We start from the raw sequence: 17,528 nt of genomic DNA on the forward strand, positions 1-17,528 counted from the left end.
GTGATGATTAGTACACTTGGCAACCTCTATTTATGCAGCTAGGTGGTACAGCCCACATTGCAGTTGACTTCTTTGAGGGGATACACTGACTGTTCCATGTGAAAAACGGGGGAGTGTGTGGATGCACATTCATGAATCTGCTTTATATAGCTACTTAAATAAGCCCTGGGCATTATTTACATTAACAGGACATGCAGGGTTGCTTGGGTTACACAGAGGAATACAAAGGACAACAAAGAAAAAGCAGGAGGTCTTTGGTTAAGCGACCTGAACGGCTGATATAACATAATGTGTGCCTCCATCAACATAAGCACCGCAAGCTGAAATTGCCAGCAATTTAGTATTATCTTCGGAAAGCACTTTTCTCCCTCATTTTTTTCTGAAACGTGTGCCTCTCTGCTTAAAGGGAGCGTGTATAGTCAAGAGCAGGCTAATGGTTAGACCCCGGCTTCCCCGAAAGAGGCTGTTCGGCTTGCTGTTCATCATAGCATTCATTACAGGGGGAAGGTTGTATTCGGCATACGTGAGCCAGACCTGCCCTTCAGGGTGGAACGTCCACATCAGCAGATTGGGGGTGCTCTGTATCCCCACAGGGTGATGCAGTGCGAGTGTAAGGAAGGTGATTGATGGACGTCCGTGGGGCTGTTCGTCCGACCATGGTAGTCTTTCCTTAGATATTGGAAGACCGCTGCAGGGTTTATTTACAGCGCGTGGCTTAGGGGTTCTCCCATGTGTAAAGGCACACCCACCTATGTAGATTTGATGGGCAGCAAAATTTGAAGGTCAGTCATCGCTCTGAACGTTCACCAATTATTCCCTGCTGCTGATCTTTGCTGAACAGCTCCCACAGTTCTTTGACATGCAGAGGGCTGGAAGTTTATGACCCATCTAACCCGCCCCCCTCGATTCTGTATCATACAACGAAAGGGCATTTAGTTATAGTTAGAACTGCTTTCTTGTTTGGTTGTTAGATTGCTTCCTGAAGGAGGCCTCCTCGACAGGACAGGAAGTACGATAAGCTGTTTCGAGGAATGAAACAGCAAATCTCCAAAACTCAATTCGTCCATGAGATACGTTTTCGAGAGAATTTCTGTGGACTCAGTGAGTTTTGCAAATTCGAGGGAAGTTCTGTGACTCTGTGACGACTGAGTGAGTTTCACTTCCCGATGCGGAAACGTGATGAGGAAGCCTGACTTTAGGTCTCATCTTAAAAAGAACAAAAAAAAATGGACTGAGATTTGGAAATTTGCACTTCAGTTATGAGCAAATGTTTCAGGGATTTTACAGCTTCTCATTCTGAAAACTGACCACTAGCTTTATATCTCATTATCTTAAAAGCCCCCCTAAAAAGGCCCCATTACAAAGCACTGTCATCTTCTGCCTTCCCCCCCCCCCCCCCCCCGACCCCCCAGGCTAATGTTTACCACCATAATCCATTGGGAATAATACTCTTCCCTGCGTCGGGCCTGAACTCATTGCCAGCGTGAGTTTGCAGGGACCTTTCGCGTTCGATCGCCGCTACAGGCCTTCCCAATCTGTGTGGAAATCATTCCGAAGCGGAAATCGTTTCCCTCAGCCTCAGCACTCGGTACTAATGTACTCTATGCCCTGCGGCTAGTGCCCCTTTAAGTGTGAGAGGTCATGCTGAAACCTCGACTGCCGAAGATGATATCAAAGCGACAAAAGGCCTTGCTAGAGGATGGTCTCCTCCAGAGCGGCATCGTGTCGAGTTTAACCCAGGACCCCCTTACACGTTATGTACCTACAACAATTGGTTAATTAATTTAACCAGATAAACAACATCAATATTCACCAAATACATTGTGGTTAACATTTCATTTATTTAGCAGTTGGTTTTATTCAGGGCTACATACCTTTTTTGAGAAAGCAGAGTCTGTGGAACAACTGGGAGTTACGGGTTGTGTTTGGAGGCCCAGTGGTGGAATAACTCTGCCGATTATAATTTTCTCTGGGTGAATCTTATGATTATCTTTGTGCTGTACATTATTCATATATGAACATTAGAGATTATAAAACGTGCATAAAACACAATATCAGGGGATAGTGTTGTGTGTATTCATTTTAAATCGGGTCTTAAAACAATGCGTTCTTTCTGACTGGTGGCGTAAATTCAAAACAGAAAATTAAGTTCACACAAATAATTAGTTTTGGATTTTATTAAGCCTTCATCATGCAGTCTGGAGCATTTTCAGCAGGGTTAGCCCTAGCATGGCTAATTGAAAGCTCCACTAATTACTGCCATTATTATTTATTGCCTAAGTGCCTTTACTAGATGCAGAAACTGAATTCGCTATACTTAATGATACTTAATGACACTAAGACGGGCCACGGACCGTTTGGCCTGCAACACAAAAAAAGTAAATATGGATATTACACACTCCATGTTTCTGTGCTGTTGCAAATTTAGTAAATTTTGTAAATACTTATGTTGGGAATATTTTTGCTTTCGGATTTGTGACTCTCGGGGTGTCGGGTGGGACTCCTAGACTGAAGCCACATGGGGAGTCAGGGACTCCTGGGATGGAGTCATCAAGGGGTGGCAGGGATGCCAGGGTGGGGTCATAGGGAGCGGCAGGGATGTCAGGATGGGGTCATGAAGCCTTTTATCCAGCAGGTAAAGATGGTTACTGGACGTCCATTACTGGTACAGGCCTAACACCTGACCCCTGGCCAAAGCACCACCAGACAATAAATCTCCCCACTCACCTACCCCTTGGGCTACATGCCTTGTAAACTTCTTCAGTGACCCAATATCAGCCATTTTTGCAGACATTTATTCCACTGCAGGTAGAATTTCCCATTGTTACCAGTAGGGACTTAACGCCTGCTCTCACATTCCAGTAAAAGAAAGCTGATGTGGATGTGTCTTGAAAAATTCTGTGTTTGTCTGTTCCAGTGGTTCTCAAAGCAGCCCCCCCCCCCCCCCCCCCCCCCCCCGTCTGCATCCCAAGGCTTTGTCCTATTCCGCCCACTTCACAGCTGGTACATGCAGTCTCAGGCTTAACAGCAGAGTTGGTTTGCGGGGCCCAGGTTCCCGGGCTGTTTTGAGAACCCTTGCACTGTGCAGTGTACTGACTGTGTCCTGTGCCTCTCGCTTCCCCTCTCCTGCATTGTCTTGATGTCTCTTTCCCCATTTCTGCTCCCCTGCCTAGACCTTGTGAACCGCTTCTGTGAGCAGGTCCTGAATTTTTTGCTCTGTCCCTACTTTCCTGTCGTAGCCCAGTCCTCCCCCGCTGTTGACTCCGTCCCCTTGCAGCGCACAGGCAGCCAGAATGCGGCGGGCACGTACCCCCGCCCCGGCTACAATGCCGGCTCGGCAGCCAGCTACGGCGATACGTACCGCACGCTGCAGTACTGCTCCTCTGTGGACTCCCCATACAGCAAGTCGGGCCCAGCGCTGCCCCCGGAGGGGACATTGGCGAGGTCACCGTCTGTCGACAGCATCCAGAAAGACCCTAGGTAAGCCCGACATCTGAATTCTCCCTTTTCCTCTTCACCCTCTGACCGCTTGCCTTGCCCTTCTGTACCCCAGAATGCCATTCACTGCTTCCCTGTGCTGTAAGTTGGTTTTGACCACCGAAAGGATGCAGTCTGGTTTCCTGAAGGTTCCGACGCAGTTCGATACCTGCTACAGCATGCTCTCTGTTGATTTCGCACACCCTATGGATGCTGTTCGGTTTCACAAACACCCCGGTGCAGTTTGGTTTTCTCCGGTTCTTTGCCCACTACCCCATGCCATCAGTTGTTTTTGCACGCCCTGTAGACGACACTGGGTGTCTGGAAGACTTGCCTGCTACTCCATGCTGTCGGTCGGATTTGTTTGCCGAAAAAACCGCGAGTTACGATCAAAAAGAATTTCACTTCAAAGCGCTTCTTGCAGCCCTGAAAGTAATACATTTTAATTACAAGCAGTGTACTGGGATCTGTAAAACTCCTCTTTTTCTACCAAGAAAGCATGGTGTGCATCAAGCCTCTGCCTTTAATCAGCTTCTCAGCAACAGGGTTTGTTTTTATTTATGTGCTTTCTGTTGGCTCTGGAACTGAAAATCGTCTTTCTGAGCCTTCCCGTTATTTCCTTTGCCAGGGCCGGAGTCTTGGATGTTTCGGTTAAGTGCAAGAACGGAGCAGGAATGTAATTACAGATTTGACGTTTGTCAATGAGGGAAAGGAATTGCAAAAAAAAAAGAGAAAAAAAATGCTTCCTGTGAAGGCAGCTGAGCAGGGTAATTACAGCATATGACCACACAATAACCTAAAGTACCTCCTGGGTTTCCACCACGTAATTCACTGTTGTGGTGAATTTAATGAAATCGAAAATAAATAAGCATGCCAGAACATGCTTAATATAAATCATCGATAACAAGCTGATATTCCTGCTTTTTAACTGATGCTACTACTCAATATATTGACTGTTAAAGTACAGAGGATGGTGTAGCGAGTTTCCTCAGTTTCAGTGCGTAAGATGTTTATATATTACAGCTCAAATCTTTATAAAATCCTGGAAACTCTGACAGAACTAAAGAAACGTTCCCAGTACTTCTTTAAATTTCTTTTGAGTTCCCTCTAGTTTTTTTTTTAAGATTTGACCTGATCTGTTTCAATTAGTGATTAGCGGCACATCCCTCAATCCACATTCCTTGCCGGCCTCTAAATTTATAGAAGCCATATATGCTACTTTATGTTATATCTGTACAATATAAGGCACTAAAGATGACCATGTAAGCTCGATTTGACATCACCCTGGTGCACTCTGCTAATTCATACAATATGTGCCATGAATAATATATTAATGAACTGACCCGGTTCAAATTGTTTGATTAATTGATATGTTATCTGCATAAGCCATGAATAATTTGACACGGTTGCCTTGGCGAAGCACGTCCTTGTGGAAGCATTTGCTGCAGTAACAGGCCTGTGGACAGACTGTGCATTTTTATTTCAGGCTTCTTCATTATGGACACCTGCTAGTTCCTCTTCACCTGATTCCTGCTCTGACCCCCCCGTCAGATTCCTGTCAGGAATGCGAATCAGCCCAAGCACTGAGTGGCAGTCATCTACCCATTTGTTTGCGCTTGATTCTTGTTTTAATTCCTGCTTTTTTTTTTTTCAAATTCTGTTGGATAACTGCGAACAGATGGATAGATAAACTTTTCTTAATCACCGAGGGGAAATTAAGGTGCACAGAGTATCAACATCAAACTTCCCACAGTGCAAATCCAAGATGGATAGTGCAATTATGTGATGAAAAACTGGTAATTTGGAGTTTTATAGATGATAAGGTAAATACAGTGTATATGTGAGACACGTGCGTTGCCAGTGTTATAGGGCACAGAATGAATGGGGGTGGTAGGTATAATGTACAATAAGCACAGTGTTGTAATGATGTGGCATGATTATGTGAATATCTGGCACATTGTAACCACATAACAGCATATGTGGCTCATTGCTCAACATATCATCTCTTAGCAAACCCTATGTAACTAAAACCCAGTTTATTTAAATGGTCATTCCATTTTGATTGACCGGTTGTGTTTCCTGGTCCCTTTACTGGACTCATGGGTTTTTTTGTGGATGTTTAAACCAAACAAAAGTCCAGTGCCTTCTACTTCCTGCTGGATGCTCTTCCTGTGTGTTTGTGTATGTGTGTGTGTGTGTGTGTGCTTGTGTGTGGGCAAGTGAGTGAAAATCTGTGACTGCAATCAAAAAACTAAAAATGCCAAAGGTCTTGCATTTTTTGTTTGATTATTTATGGTTAAGGTTATGGCTGGATAGATGTTAAGGTTGTTGGCATTAGGGTTTTGCCCATATAAATGAATGGATGGTCCCCACAAAGATATGAATACAAGCCTGTGTATGTGTGTGTGTGTGTGTGTGTGTTGGCTATGGTTTTTGTTGTAAGGCAGTTTCCAAACTTTGCTTTTTAAATATTCGTATGAAGGTACTTGCAGACACGGCATTCGTGAGGTTCTCCTGTTTCATCCTCATAATTTTATGCAGAAAAATGGAATAAAAGTGCCCCCCCCCCCCAATCCTCTTAGTGTGCTTTAATAGACTGTTAGATTTCCATTCACGGTTAATATTGAAGCGACCTCCCGCAAAAGGACATTTAAAAACGAATTGATAAAAGAAATGGCAAAACTTTCCATGAATCTCGACTGTCGTTATCATAATGCGGAAGCTAAGTAAATTTAGCGCAGCGGCCCACAATGAAGAGCAGGTGACTGGGTTTTAGGGACAAAGCAAGCAGTCCAGGCCTGGTTCTCTCTTCCTTTGCCCTGGCAGTTCATTCACATCATGACATGGTACGACCCGCTTCATGCTGCACGCCTGCATGCCTTTCCCCAGGAAGTGGGCTTTCAGGCACCATCCTTGGTCAGTCTCTTCATTAAGGTATATTTACATCTACCTTTACGCACTTTCAACTCTCATTTGAATAAACAAATAAAATTACTTGGTTGCCAACTCTCACGCATCTGGCGTGACACTCTCGCTTTCAGACTGTCAGGCTCAAGAAATCTTTTGGCAAATCTATATTTTTCCGTTATTATCCTAAAATTAACTACATCAAGGGCGGCATGGTGGTGCAGTGGTTAGCACTGTTGCCTCACACCTCTGGGACCCGGGTTCGAGTCTCCGCCTGGGTCACATGTGCGCGGAGTTTGCATGTTCTCCCCATGTCGTCGTGGGGTTTCCTCCGGGTACTCCGGTTTCCCCCCACAGTCCAAAAGCATGCTGAGGCTATAATTGGAGTTACTAAATTGCCCATAGGAGTACATGTGTAAGTGAATGGTATGTGAATGTGTCCTGTGATGGGCTGGCTCCCCATCCTGGGTTGTTCCCTGCCTCGTGCCCATTGTTTCCAGGATAGGCTCCGGACCCCCCGCGACCCAGTAGGATAAGCGGTTTAGAAAATGGATGGATGGATAGCTGCATCAAAAGTACTGGGGCAGTCTGCAAACCCTACAGACTATTTACAAGGTAATAAGACTGTTACATACATGTAAATGCATGTTCAGACCTGTCTCGTATTGAAAATCTAATGCCAGCCAGCAAACCGAAGTTGGCAACCCTGAAAACATCTGAGCTCATTTTGTATTAGGGACAAGTAACAGCTGACCTGTTCAGAATAACTAATGCGCTTTCAGTAAATGTTTTCCGTGTAGCAGGACATGTTTGGCTAGTCTTTGGATTTGAAAGTCTTTTTTAATTATCATTTTTTCACTGCACCTTCTTGGCCAAAGCGTAAATTCGTTACACCATCCTCTGTTAATGTTACTCACCCTTCACAGACCTCACTGATATCCCCTAATTACCATACAATGTATTGAAAGAGATTAGCATAAAAATGCTCATTTAAACAATGAAGCCATGTTGGTTTTGTTTGCATAGATTATATACATTACTCCACATTTACTTTCACACTGTTTAATTCTGTACTGTGTTGTTTGCTTTGGTCTCAAGAACAATAGTGAACACAGTGAGCTATGGCGGACAGCGTGAACAGGACCACCCTCTAGTCTTTACTGATTGGGTTCAGTGTCTTTGCTGGTTGAGGATTTACCTTTACAAATTTGCCAGTGAAACCCCTAAAAGGGTGTTGTAGTTTTGACTCACCACTTTCATTCAGTATAACTAACAGCTTCTGTAATTCAACAAATATGGCATTATGCTAGTCATGCAAAGAGTGGGGGATTCAAATCCCAGGAAACACACATAAAAAAGGAAACTCTTGCTTTCATTGCACTTCATTTTGGATGACAGAGTCAGGTAAATGGGTAAAGTCTGAAGTCTGCATTCATTAATTCATTAGAACCATCGACAGATACAATGAATGTGAATGATCAAGACTAAAGGCCTTTGATTAAAGCTAAATCATCGACATCCACGTACATGTGAGCTTCTAATGTCATGAAGGAATGAAGAGATGATTTAATGGCAAGTGAAGGTTGTCATATTCGCTCAGCAGTCAGTGACGGAATCTCCCCCGATGGGTGAGTCGCTGGTGTGGGAGGTAGGGTGTAGTTTAATGAGTGAGAGATACTCGTCCCCAGTTTTTATAAAGCCAGTCAAAGAGCTCCCTGTCCATGTAAGACCAAGGTGCTTATGAAACCGTCGGCTCTCTGATGCAAACTCAGGATTCCCGACTTCGGTTAGCTGGCTGGAGTGAGATTTTCAATTCTAGACAAGTGTACAGTACATACACTTACATGTATGTAACAGTTTTGTTACCTTGTAAATAGAGTTTGCAAACTACCCTGACACTTTTGATGTAGCTAATTTTTGGTTAATAATGGAATAATTTATATTTGCCATAAAATTTCTTGCGTGAGAGTGAGAGTCTGAAAGCGTGAGTGTCACGCCAGATGTGTGAGAGTTGGCGTCCCTGAGAATAGGGAAGCGTCCTCCCCTGTCCCCAGGGCGAGTGCCCCAGTGACGTCCATCCACGTTTAGCATGGTTAACCTGTTTGGAAGAACCACTGCTGGCGTGGGGGCCTCACCTATGTCCGTCTCGGCCTATTAGATTCCCCATCTCCAACAGCCAAAAAAATGCACCTGAAATGTCTAATCACACCACAAAACGGTGCCTTTCAGCACACTGACATCCCCCAGGACTGAGAAACGTGCAACTGATTAAAGTACAGTATGAATCAGCTTAACCCTCTGGGATCTAGGGGTAGGGAACACACTGTCACTGGCTGGGGCATGGTCACACATTTCATTCAGTATCGTAAACTTAATTCATGGCGAATAAATTATTTCTTATATATTTGTTTTGGAATTAAACTCATCTTAATCTTAGTGTACTTTGTAAATATGTCAGATTTAAGTGACATTTGTAATTTGACATCAAATCATAGACATTGTAAATTGTAGTTTGGAACACTTGCAGAAATATTATAAAAGTACATAGTAAGTTTGTACAAGGTAGTTTGTTTTGATCTCAGATATCTGATCACCAAAGTCTTGGCTACATGAAGATGACTAAGTGGTGTAGCTGCAACATTTAGTTTGATAAATAAATAAGAAAAACCTAACTCATGTTAGTATTTCTGGCTCCTTTCATTGAATATGTACAGTAGCAACTTTCATGTGTAACACCTGGGCACACACTCCCCCCCCCCCCCCCTTTTATGGTGCTGATGGGGATGTATCTGGATCGTGTTTTACCGCTGCGCTGTTCATCTAATTACCATGCGAATGCGTAAATGCAGCTATTTAGAATGCGAATAGCGATCTTCAGGTGAGGGCAACACTACATGCCCCAATTGCAGGTAAAACAAAGAAAGGTGACATGGTTTACTTTTTTGCCGATTTAACCTAATTTTAAAAACTTTAATACTTCTGGCAGTTGGCTTTTTGAAAAGAAGACAGATTACGGATTTAGTCAGCATTTTTTTCCTGATTCTACATGAAGATTTCAGCGAGATATAAACTGAAATAGACGCGAAAAGTACACTGCATCGCCGAAGACGACTTTAAAATTTATCACATGTTGATTCTGATAAAAATATACGGTGCTTTTTTGGAAATCTGTGCTTCAAGAATCATTAAATTGTTTTATGCACCATCCATGTGTGAAACTCAGACAACAGATATGAGGTTTTTGTGATATGGAAGGTAGGGGAAGCCAGGGGGTCAATAAATAAGAGACAGATAACTATGATTAAGTGTGAAGCAGGCTTTATCGATCTCCTCCTTGCACACCACAGTGGTCTTTAGCTTGAGGCCAGGAGTCAGCTCTGTTTTTCCCAGAACCTTCATGCCCCTCAGCCATCAATTGCCCCTCCAAGGATAAACGGCACACAGGAGAAGACTTGCTGTTAAACACCATCTTTACCCCCTTAGACTGCGTGTATGTGCCATGTCCACTAAAGCCTGCCGGCTTAAAGCGTGCGTGTAAACTTGTACGGAACAGTCTGAGCCCCTGAGCCAGTCATTTTTGCCCGTGAAATATTTGCTTCTGGTCACTGTGTGATCACTGAAGCTCAGCTCTGTCTAGGGTGACCATCTAATCCATGTCAGGAGGGACAGTGTGAGCTACTTCAGGTTTTACAAACCACTTAAAAACTGAAAGGCTCTTGTGCTTGGCTAATTAGTTCAGAACTTCTTGTGCTTTTTACTGGTTTGTTTTCTTGATTGAAAGACTCATCCAGCTGTTTCACATTAACATCAGTGACACGTGCATTATTATAGAAGACTGACCAATCAGCACACAGCAAGAACTCAGTGCTTGAGTGAAATCCTGGTCCTTTTATTTGAAATGGTTGAAAGGGTAGTTTACAAACCCTGTTGTAGCTCATAGTGTCCCTCCTGACATGGATTAGGTGGTCACCCTACCTCTATCCAGCACACGGTCCCTCCTTCTCAACAGTATGACTCTCGCCTCTGCTTCCAGCATACTGCCAGGTGGAAACGCTCTAAGGACTGGACCTGACCCTATGTCTGGTATGGAACAGTGGCAAGAACCCGTGAACCCATCTGGGGGTCAGTTTCCCAGAAGAGCAAGACCAGGGAATATAACTGAGGTCTTCTAATGGGACCTCTCGGGCAAGACCACGGTAATCAGGTGATCGAAGCTCCACCACGTAGTGAAATAACATCCCTGAACCCCTTGGGCCACAGGAAAGTGAGGAACTATGTGTCATACCTGCCAGGCTCTCTCCACCAGCAATCAAGATGCATCCCACATAGCTATCTGAAGAATAACTAGGACATAATAAATCAATTTACACATTTAGGAAATCATATTCCCCACTGTTACAGACCGGGCCATCCTTTGCTGCCTTAAATCACAGCTTGAGTCGGCCTCCTGGTACACAGAAGTCTTGGGAGAAAGCACAATGCCTGTATTAAGTCACCTTCGCAAAGTTGGGGATTTTTCCCTATCTGTGAAATTACTTCGCCTGTAAATGATATAATGGGTACATAACACATGTTATTCCCAGTTTCGGCCTCTCCTTTGAAATATTGTTGAAACAACGCTTTTCAGACCTAATCTACGTAATGTTTCGTTAAGCAAACAGAGTTACCTCTGCACTACGGCTTGTATGACAAGTGACAGCAATGTTGTTTCAGCGAGTCAAGACTTAAATGTTCCCCGGAGCAGCTATCTTGTGATTTTGTTACACAGCCTCTGATTTCATTCTGACCTGGGAATGTCGAACGGCAGCCAGTTCAACGAATGTGGGATGTGCCCCGTGGGTTTATTTCTTACGGTAAATAAGGGTCCTTTAATCCTCATTTGTTGAGTGGATCTAGTGTGTGTGTGCCTGTACGAAACGTTCTAGGCCCTCGAGCCAATTATTTTAGCCCAAGAAGGATTTGCTCCTGGTGGGCAGGAGATGGTGTTCACCTCCACCCAGCACACGGTCCCTCCTAACCTGAATGGCTCTCCACTCGCAGTTCTGCATATAATGCGCTTTCAGACACGCTCCCCATACCCAGCCAGTCTCAGTATAATTTTTTTTTATTATTTAAGTTTTTTTGTTATATTATTCCAGTTTCCATTTCAGTTTTATGAGGTTTTAGTGTGGTCTTATGAGTTTTTATATTTTATTTGATTTCTACTTAGTTGACATATAGATATATAGGTATAGATAGACCCTATCAAATACCTCCACTGGGCAGTTTTTTTTATAGCTAATTTACCCCTTATCCATTATAAGGAACTAGTTACATTTTGAAAACAGATTATCTATCTTTTTCTCTTAAAGAGTTGAAATTGTAGTTTATTTGATACCTATTCTGTCTTTTATATTTTAGATTTTATTTCTCTTTAACTTCTGTTTGTGGTATTACTTTCCCTTCCTGCTATGTGTGTATGTCGGGTTTATCATGTGAAACGGTGTCTGTCTGCAGTTGTAGCATAAGCATTTTCCCTATGCGATCAATAATGTTTTTTTTCCTGATTTCTTATTTCTGATAGATAGATTTACACTTTAAACACTTTGAATGGGCGACATATCATTATTATCTTTTGTTGTTTTTTAAAACAATGATAATAAAGATCTATCCTATTGTATTATTTTAAAATGACACGCAGACATAGATAGATAGATAGATAGATAGATAGATAGATAGATAGATAGATAGATAGATAGATAGATAGATAGATAGATAGATAGATAGATAGATAGATAGATAGATAGATAGATAGATAGATAGATAGATGATAATGTGAGTGTCATTTTAACCTTAAGTAATCTTATTTAAATGGATGGACTGAAAGTTGAATGTGTCTGTTCTTAAGAGAATCCTACGTGAATAAACATTGCATACTATGTCCTCAAAACATATTCCAGGTATTATTCCTAATAATTAAAAATAAAATGATATTTAAAACAGTTATGAAAAGTACTTGACATTCTCTTTTATTTTATTTCAGTTAGTTTGAGCTGATATTTAGAGTTTTCCATTTAGTTGTAGTTTTTTATTTTATTTTACAGTTTGCAAAGATGCTTTTCTAAAGTTGTGGTTTTCATTATGGATAGCAACCCTGCTCCCAACACACAGACTCATACCATTGTTATCTTTCTGTCTCTATACACCATCCGTTTGCTCTCACTTTCTTATGATTAACAGCCCCTAACAGCATCTGTTTTTTACAGGGCTGCTGCATTTGTGGGGAGAGATTTGTGCCCAGAGCCTGTAAATTACAAACACACTCCTAACAGTAGTTAAAATACACCCAGCAGTGTCCAAGGTGCCAGTGCGTGGCACAGCTGGCGTGGCCGGCATGGCGAGGGCCTCCTAGTTTTGCCCGCCTCCCGCGGAGGTCACATGGCACCTCCTGTGACCTTGCTGATAAGGTAGCTTCCTCACTGTTAAATCGGTTTGCTTTGCACCCAGAGACCGCAGCCCTGGAGGGCAGACAAAGGAGGGGTAACTAAAGTCCTGGGCAGCAGCGGTTCAGGGGAATCGATCTGCTCCAGTATGGCAGCCTTGGTGAGGACAAAAGCTGCAGAAGATCAGCTGCAACAGCAGGAGACAGAAGTATAGCAGTGGGAACAAGGTCCTGCTTGGAGGTTCATCTCCTCTGGCTCAGGAGGAGCTTGCACTTGTCTCCCAACAATTAAACGGAAGACTCCTTTATCATTCTATTCCCTCTGTCCTATTCCAGCTCTGTATCCTTTACTTAGCCGTTAAAACAGTGAAGATGTGACCTTCTACATTTCAGTTACGCTCTTAGGTTCGAGATGAACGAATCAAGCATCGTATTCGCCGAAATCGTCTGCCATCTTCTTTTCCATCGAACAGGAGACTCAGTTTATCTTCGAGATTAAGTCGTGACTTGTTACAAGATACAAAACAATAGTGATCACAAGTACAAGGCATTCTAAAGGCTTAGACAATACGTTACGTGATTAATCTTCTGTACGGAGCAATCCCGCTGTTTGGTATGTACGTCATGGTAAGATTTCCACTTTAGTTTAAGGGCTGTCATTGTGCTCCCTGAGAAAGAAAGGAGTTGTCAGACTCTGTGTGACCAATCCCACTCCTGTTGTTTACGGTAATTACAGGCCTTGTCAAGAGTACCATTAGCATCCATCAAGCCTTTTATCCTCGTTAGCTGGTGCTTACACAAACAACCATTGTATCTTAGCCTCTATGGGGTCATTAATATTTTCAGCGCTTGAAAATTAACTAGTCAGTCCATGGGGCTAGGTGTCCGTACGCTAATTATGTGTTATTGTTAGACTTTGTGGTAAGTTGCTTGATGTGTCGTCGGCTTTCGTTTAATAGGAGCCACTTTTATCTGAAAACCAAATAGATGGAAAGCGGAGGATCGAGTTTCTGGGGAAACGTACCAAAAGGGTTTTGGCGAAAGTCCCTTCGGCCATGAGTCCTACTTCGGGTAAGAAATGCTAAAACATTCTAGCCTGGAAAGTTGTCTCAGGTATAACATGCCTGAGGTTAGGTGACTTGCGACCGCCCATGTCATGTGATGGTCTAAGCTAATCACTGCGACTGTTCCTATTGGTCTACAAAGGCATTACCTCGTCAAGAGTTCAGAGGTCTACCTGAATATCTGTGGACTCACCATGGATTTGTGGGGTATCCCTGCACCTTATCCTGCATGGTCTTTGAAATTTCAGAAAAGAGCAGTTTGCAAGTGCGTGTGCTCCTCTTGCCTTAATGTTGGTCGGGAGGGTGAGCATTTGCAGTGAAAATGCGAAGCCGTGCAGGTCTCTCTTCAGAAATCTACTCTTGTCTTGAGTTTGACCTTTAGCAACAACATGGAGGAAATCAAGCATTAACAATCAATTATTTGACTCAGTGGGAATAGGTAATAGGTTTGGAGACTTGCGTAATATAAACCTGTAAAAGAAAAACAGTCACACAAAGGAACTGCAAGAGGTGTAGGGTATGATGTTTTTTTTTCTTTTTTGATTATAAAGAGTCAGGAAACACGTATAATATTTCCTGTATACTGTAAATATTACATTTTGGAAGAGCGTAGGTCAAACAGAGATGCTGGGAACTAAAGAGGCTGATTCTGGTTGCTCTTTGAATTCATGCGATTGCGAAACTGACAATTCTGATTGCATGTTAATACATTGAATGCTTACCAACAGGTAATATTATTCATCTTTGCTGTAATGGCAGTTTGTCGTTCCCCTTTTCAGAGCTGAAAATGCTTCAGTAATAGATCCACAACAGAACCTCTTGCGGCTCACACCATTATCGTCTTAAGTGTATTTTTTCATGGATTTTTTTGTTTTCTTTGTGTATGATGACATGAAGAAAGCGTTTAGTCTCTTTGCGCAGGGATCACTTCCTGCGATGGGAATTAAATGCTTCTTAAACATCCTGTTTGTCACTGGCATGCAATCAGAAGATAAACGGTTGTGCCTCTTATAACAAGTCCCTTTCTCACCCTTTTAAGCGAATCCACCAGCGGCTGGGATGTTGTACGGTGCCAACTGGGTTTATATGAAGGAGGAACACGAGTCGCGATCCTACTGGGGTTCGGCCAACGAGAAGCGAAGGAGAGCATATGCATTCGACGTATTTATTTTAAGCGCTGGACACGCCTCGGCAAGCTTGCCGCAGTCGAACCGGCAGAGTTTTGTAATTACACGGCCCGTTGGACTTCCCCCCGTCTGTCGCTGGAGATGCGCCGGGCGACAGCCCTGAATTGTAAAATACGACCTGCGACAGTACAAGCTGGGCTTGAGCCCAGGTGCTGGCCATCGTCAAGCGCGAATCCCCTAAAAGTGTCACCCCGTAGCATCTTTGACACACCTCGGTCCCTTGCAGTCAGCACGTCTTAACGGCCACTTTGCAGTCAGTATGTTTCTGTCTGCTCCATTGCAACTCTCACCCCTTTCTGGTGGAATCCTTTCAGATTTCCTAAGGACGGATAAGTGGTCTCCCGACATCCATGCCTAGACCGTGGTGGGCTCGCACTCCCTCTTCAGGTCTCGGCCATCACGCTGATGGCCTGGTCTGCTCTGTTACCTTCAGAGGGTCCCGCTGTCACTGTGGTGCAGTTCTCAGACTTGGATCAGAATGGAAGGCACATGTTAGCAGTAGCAACGCGTTCCCTTGCGGGATGAGTCACGCCGCGCTCTTTGTTTTGCTTCGTCATCTTCCCACAGGGCGTGTGCGGAGAGGGGGGGTTGGGGAGTAGAGGGAGAACGGCAGCATATGGTTTCTGCTTCCAAGCTTCTCAGCATCAGCCTCACAGGGTCGAGCTCCCACCACGAAGATGGACTCACTGTTTTTTTTCCCTCCTTTTTTTTTTGCCGCATCATTGACGGTTTCTTTGGGTCTCCATCCGTAATGAACTTCCTGTCAGTTTTGGGAATGTTAATAAGACACATTACATGGTATTTGAACATTTCAGCTTCTAATCTTTTATCTAGCAAATTCGGGGGGGGGGGGGGGGGGGGGGTTAACTCAACCAGTAAACTGTCAAGAGATCAGGAGACCTGATGCAGGAATGAGACAAGCGTGGTATGTCTTCTTATTCTAGCCAAATTATCCAAGAAATGTCTATAGAAATTGTAGCTATTTTTCTGTAGATTTTATAGAAATGTCTTCTTGGCATAATCAGCCTCGGCATTTAATCAGCTTCGAGCTAAAGTCACTAAGGGGCGACATGATCGAGGTATATAAGATTCTAACAGGTCTGGGTGCTGTTCAGCCAAATGGCTATTTCAATATTAGTTTAAATACTAGAACTCGTGGCCATAGGTGGAAATTAGCGGGAGAACATTTTAAACTGGATTTGAGAAAACACTTCTTTACACGGTGTGTAGTTAGAGTATGGACTAGTTTCCCTGTTAGTGTAGTTCAAGTTAAAACCCTGGGTTCCTTTAAATCAGAGTTAGATATATTAGTTAAGATATTAGTTAAGATCTGCCCAAACGAGCTTGATGGACAGAATGGCCTCTTCTGAGCCTCTCTCAGTCCCTACCCCAGTTATAGCCTGTGATTCATTCTTAAACGGTCACAGCCATTGCTTAAAGCTCAGGGTGACTGGTCCTCTTTAGGAAAATGACGTGTGAGATGACCAGCAAGCAAAAGACAGAGCCTGGCCTTTTCACTCAGTCTGATGCTGTCTTCATCCGTCCATCCATCTGTCATCCATCCATCTATCCATCCACCCCTTTGTTCATATTCCATACCATCATCTACTACAGGGTTGTGGTGAGGTCATGTGTATGATATACAGAAATCATTGTAAGCTTTTTAAAGATCCACAGCCTTGGGTTCACCTGGCCAACAAAACATAATTTTCTCCATTTATGGAGAGAATTTTCCGATATCTCACCTGGTCCATACGTCTCTGAAATATCGTTTGATCTGGTAACCATTTGGTGATGCATCCACATCACATTCTATCATCATTTTGTAGCATGTTAAAAAGTACAAAGTGGAAAAAAGCCTGAGTAACAGAGAGTACATTTCTGTACTGGGCAGTTGTTGTAAATGCATGCGCTTGTTTTGGCACCTGCTGTTCTCTTTTATTGTGTCCTGATACATCAGGAACATCACTCTGTACCAAGCGGAGCAGAGTCAATCTCTTCTTTAGTCATAGCCCTAAAAGCAAAGAGCTTCAGCCTGAGGACCAGGGCTGCCTCTGATCATGTTACAGTGATGCCAGCAAAAATGTAGAGCAAAGGAATGATTTTTTTCTCCTTTATTAAATATAAAAGGCATAGGAAGCCAGCTCTGGCATTAAACATGTTTGGTTCATAGCTTCATGCGGCGTGCATGCCGGTCAAATGCATCACAGCTCCTGATTTAATCAACCGATGGTTGCATCCCCCACAAGCATCAGCCTGACGTGTGCAGCCCAGACTATGTAAATAAGTATTCCGATGCAACGGGGGAAAAGAGCGGGAAAACCAAAGGCAATGTTCCAGCACAGTGGCTTTTACGTTCCGCTGGGATGCTGGTTTTAGTGTGCTTGCGTGGGCCTTTGTTTACCTGGAAAAGCAGACTCCTGACTGCAGGAAGATGTCACGGGCTTGCCTCGTGCTTGGATCCTCCTTCGT

The 17,528-nt window shown here is 43.5% G+C and overlaps 1 protein-coding gene and 1 long non-coding RNA gene across 5 annotated transcripts in view; one reads left to right on the forward strand and one right to left on the reverse strand.

Moving 5' to 3' along the window:
- Positions 1-17,528, forward strand: part of LOC125708726 (catenin delta-2-like) — a 260,750-nt gene that overhangs the window by 142,537 nt on the left and 100,685 nt on the right. For all 4 annotated transcript variants that reach the window (XM_048976476.1, XM_048976477.1, XM_048976479.1 and 1 more), the window contains exon 8: positions 3,240-3,480. In XM_048976476.1, the coding sequence (XP_048832433.1) occupies positions 3,240-3,480 (241 nt within the window). The remainder of the gene's footprint in view (positions 1-3,239; positions 3,481-17,528) is intronic.
- Positions 13,239-15,539, reverse strand: LOC125708741 (uncharacterized). The gene is made up of 3 exons (XR_007382535.1): positions 15,347-15,539; positions 14,063-14,245; positions 13,239-13,473 (listed from the first exon to the last, which is right to left on the reverse strand). It is a non-coding gene; the product is annotated as an uncharacterized LOC125708741 (long non-coding RNA).

The sequence above is a fragment of the Brienomyrus brachyistius genome, chromosome 15 (genome assembly GCF_023856365.1).
Source record: "Brienomyrus brachyistius isolate T26 chromosome 15, BBRACH_0.4, whole genome shotgun sequence".
Classification (NCBI taxonomy): domain Eukaryota; kingdom Metazoa; phylum Chordata; class Actinopteri; order Osteoglossiformes; family Mormyridae; genus Brienomyrus; species Brienomyrus brachyistius.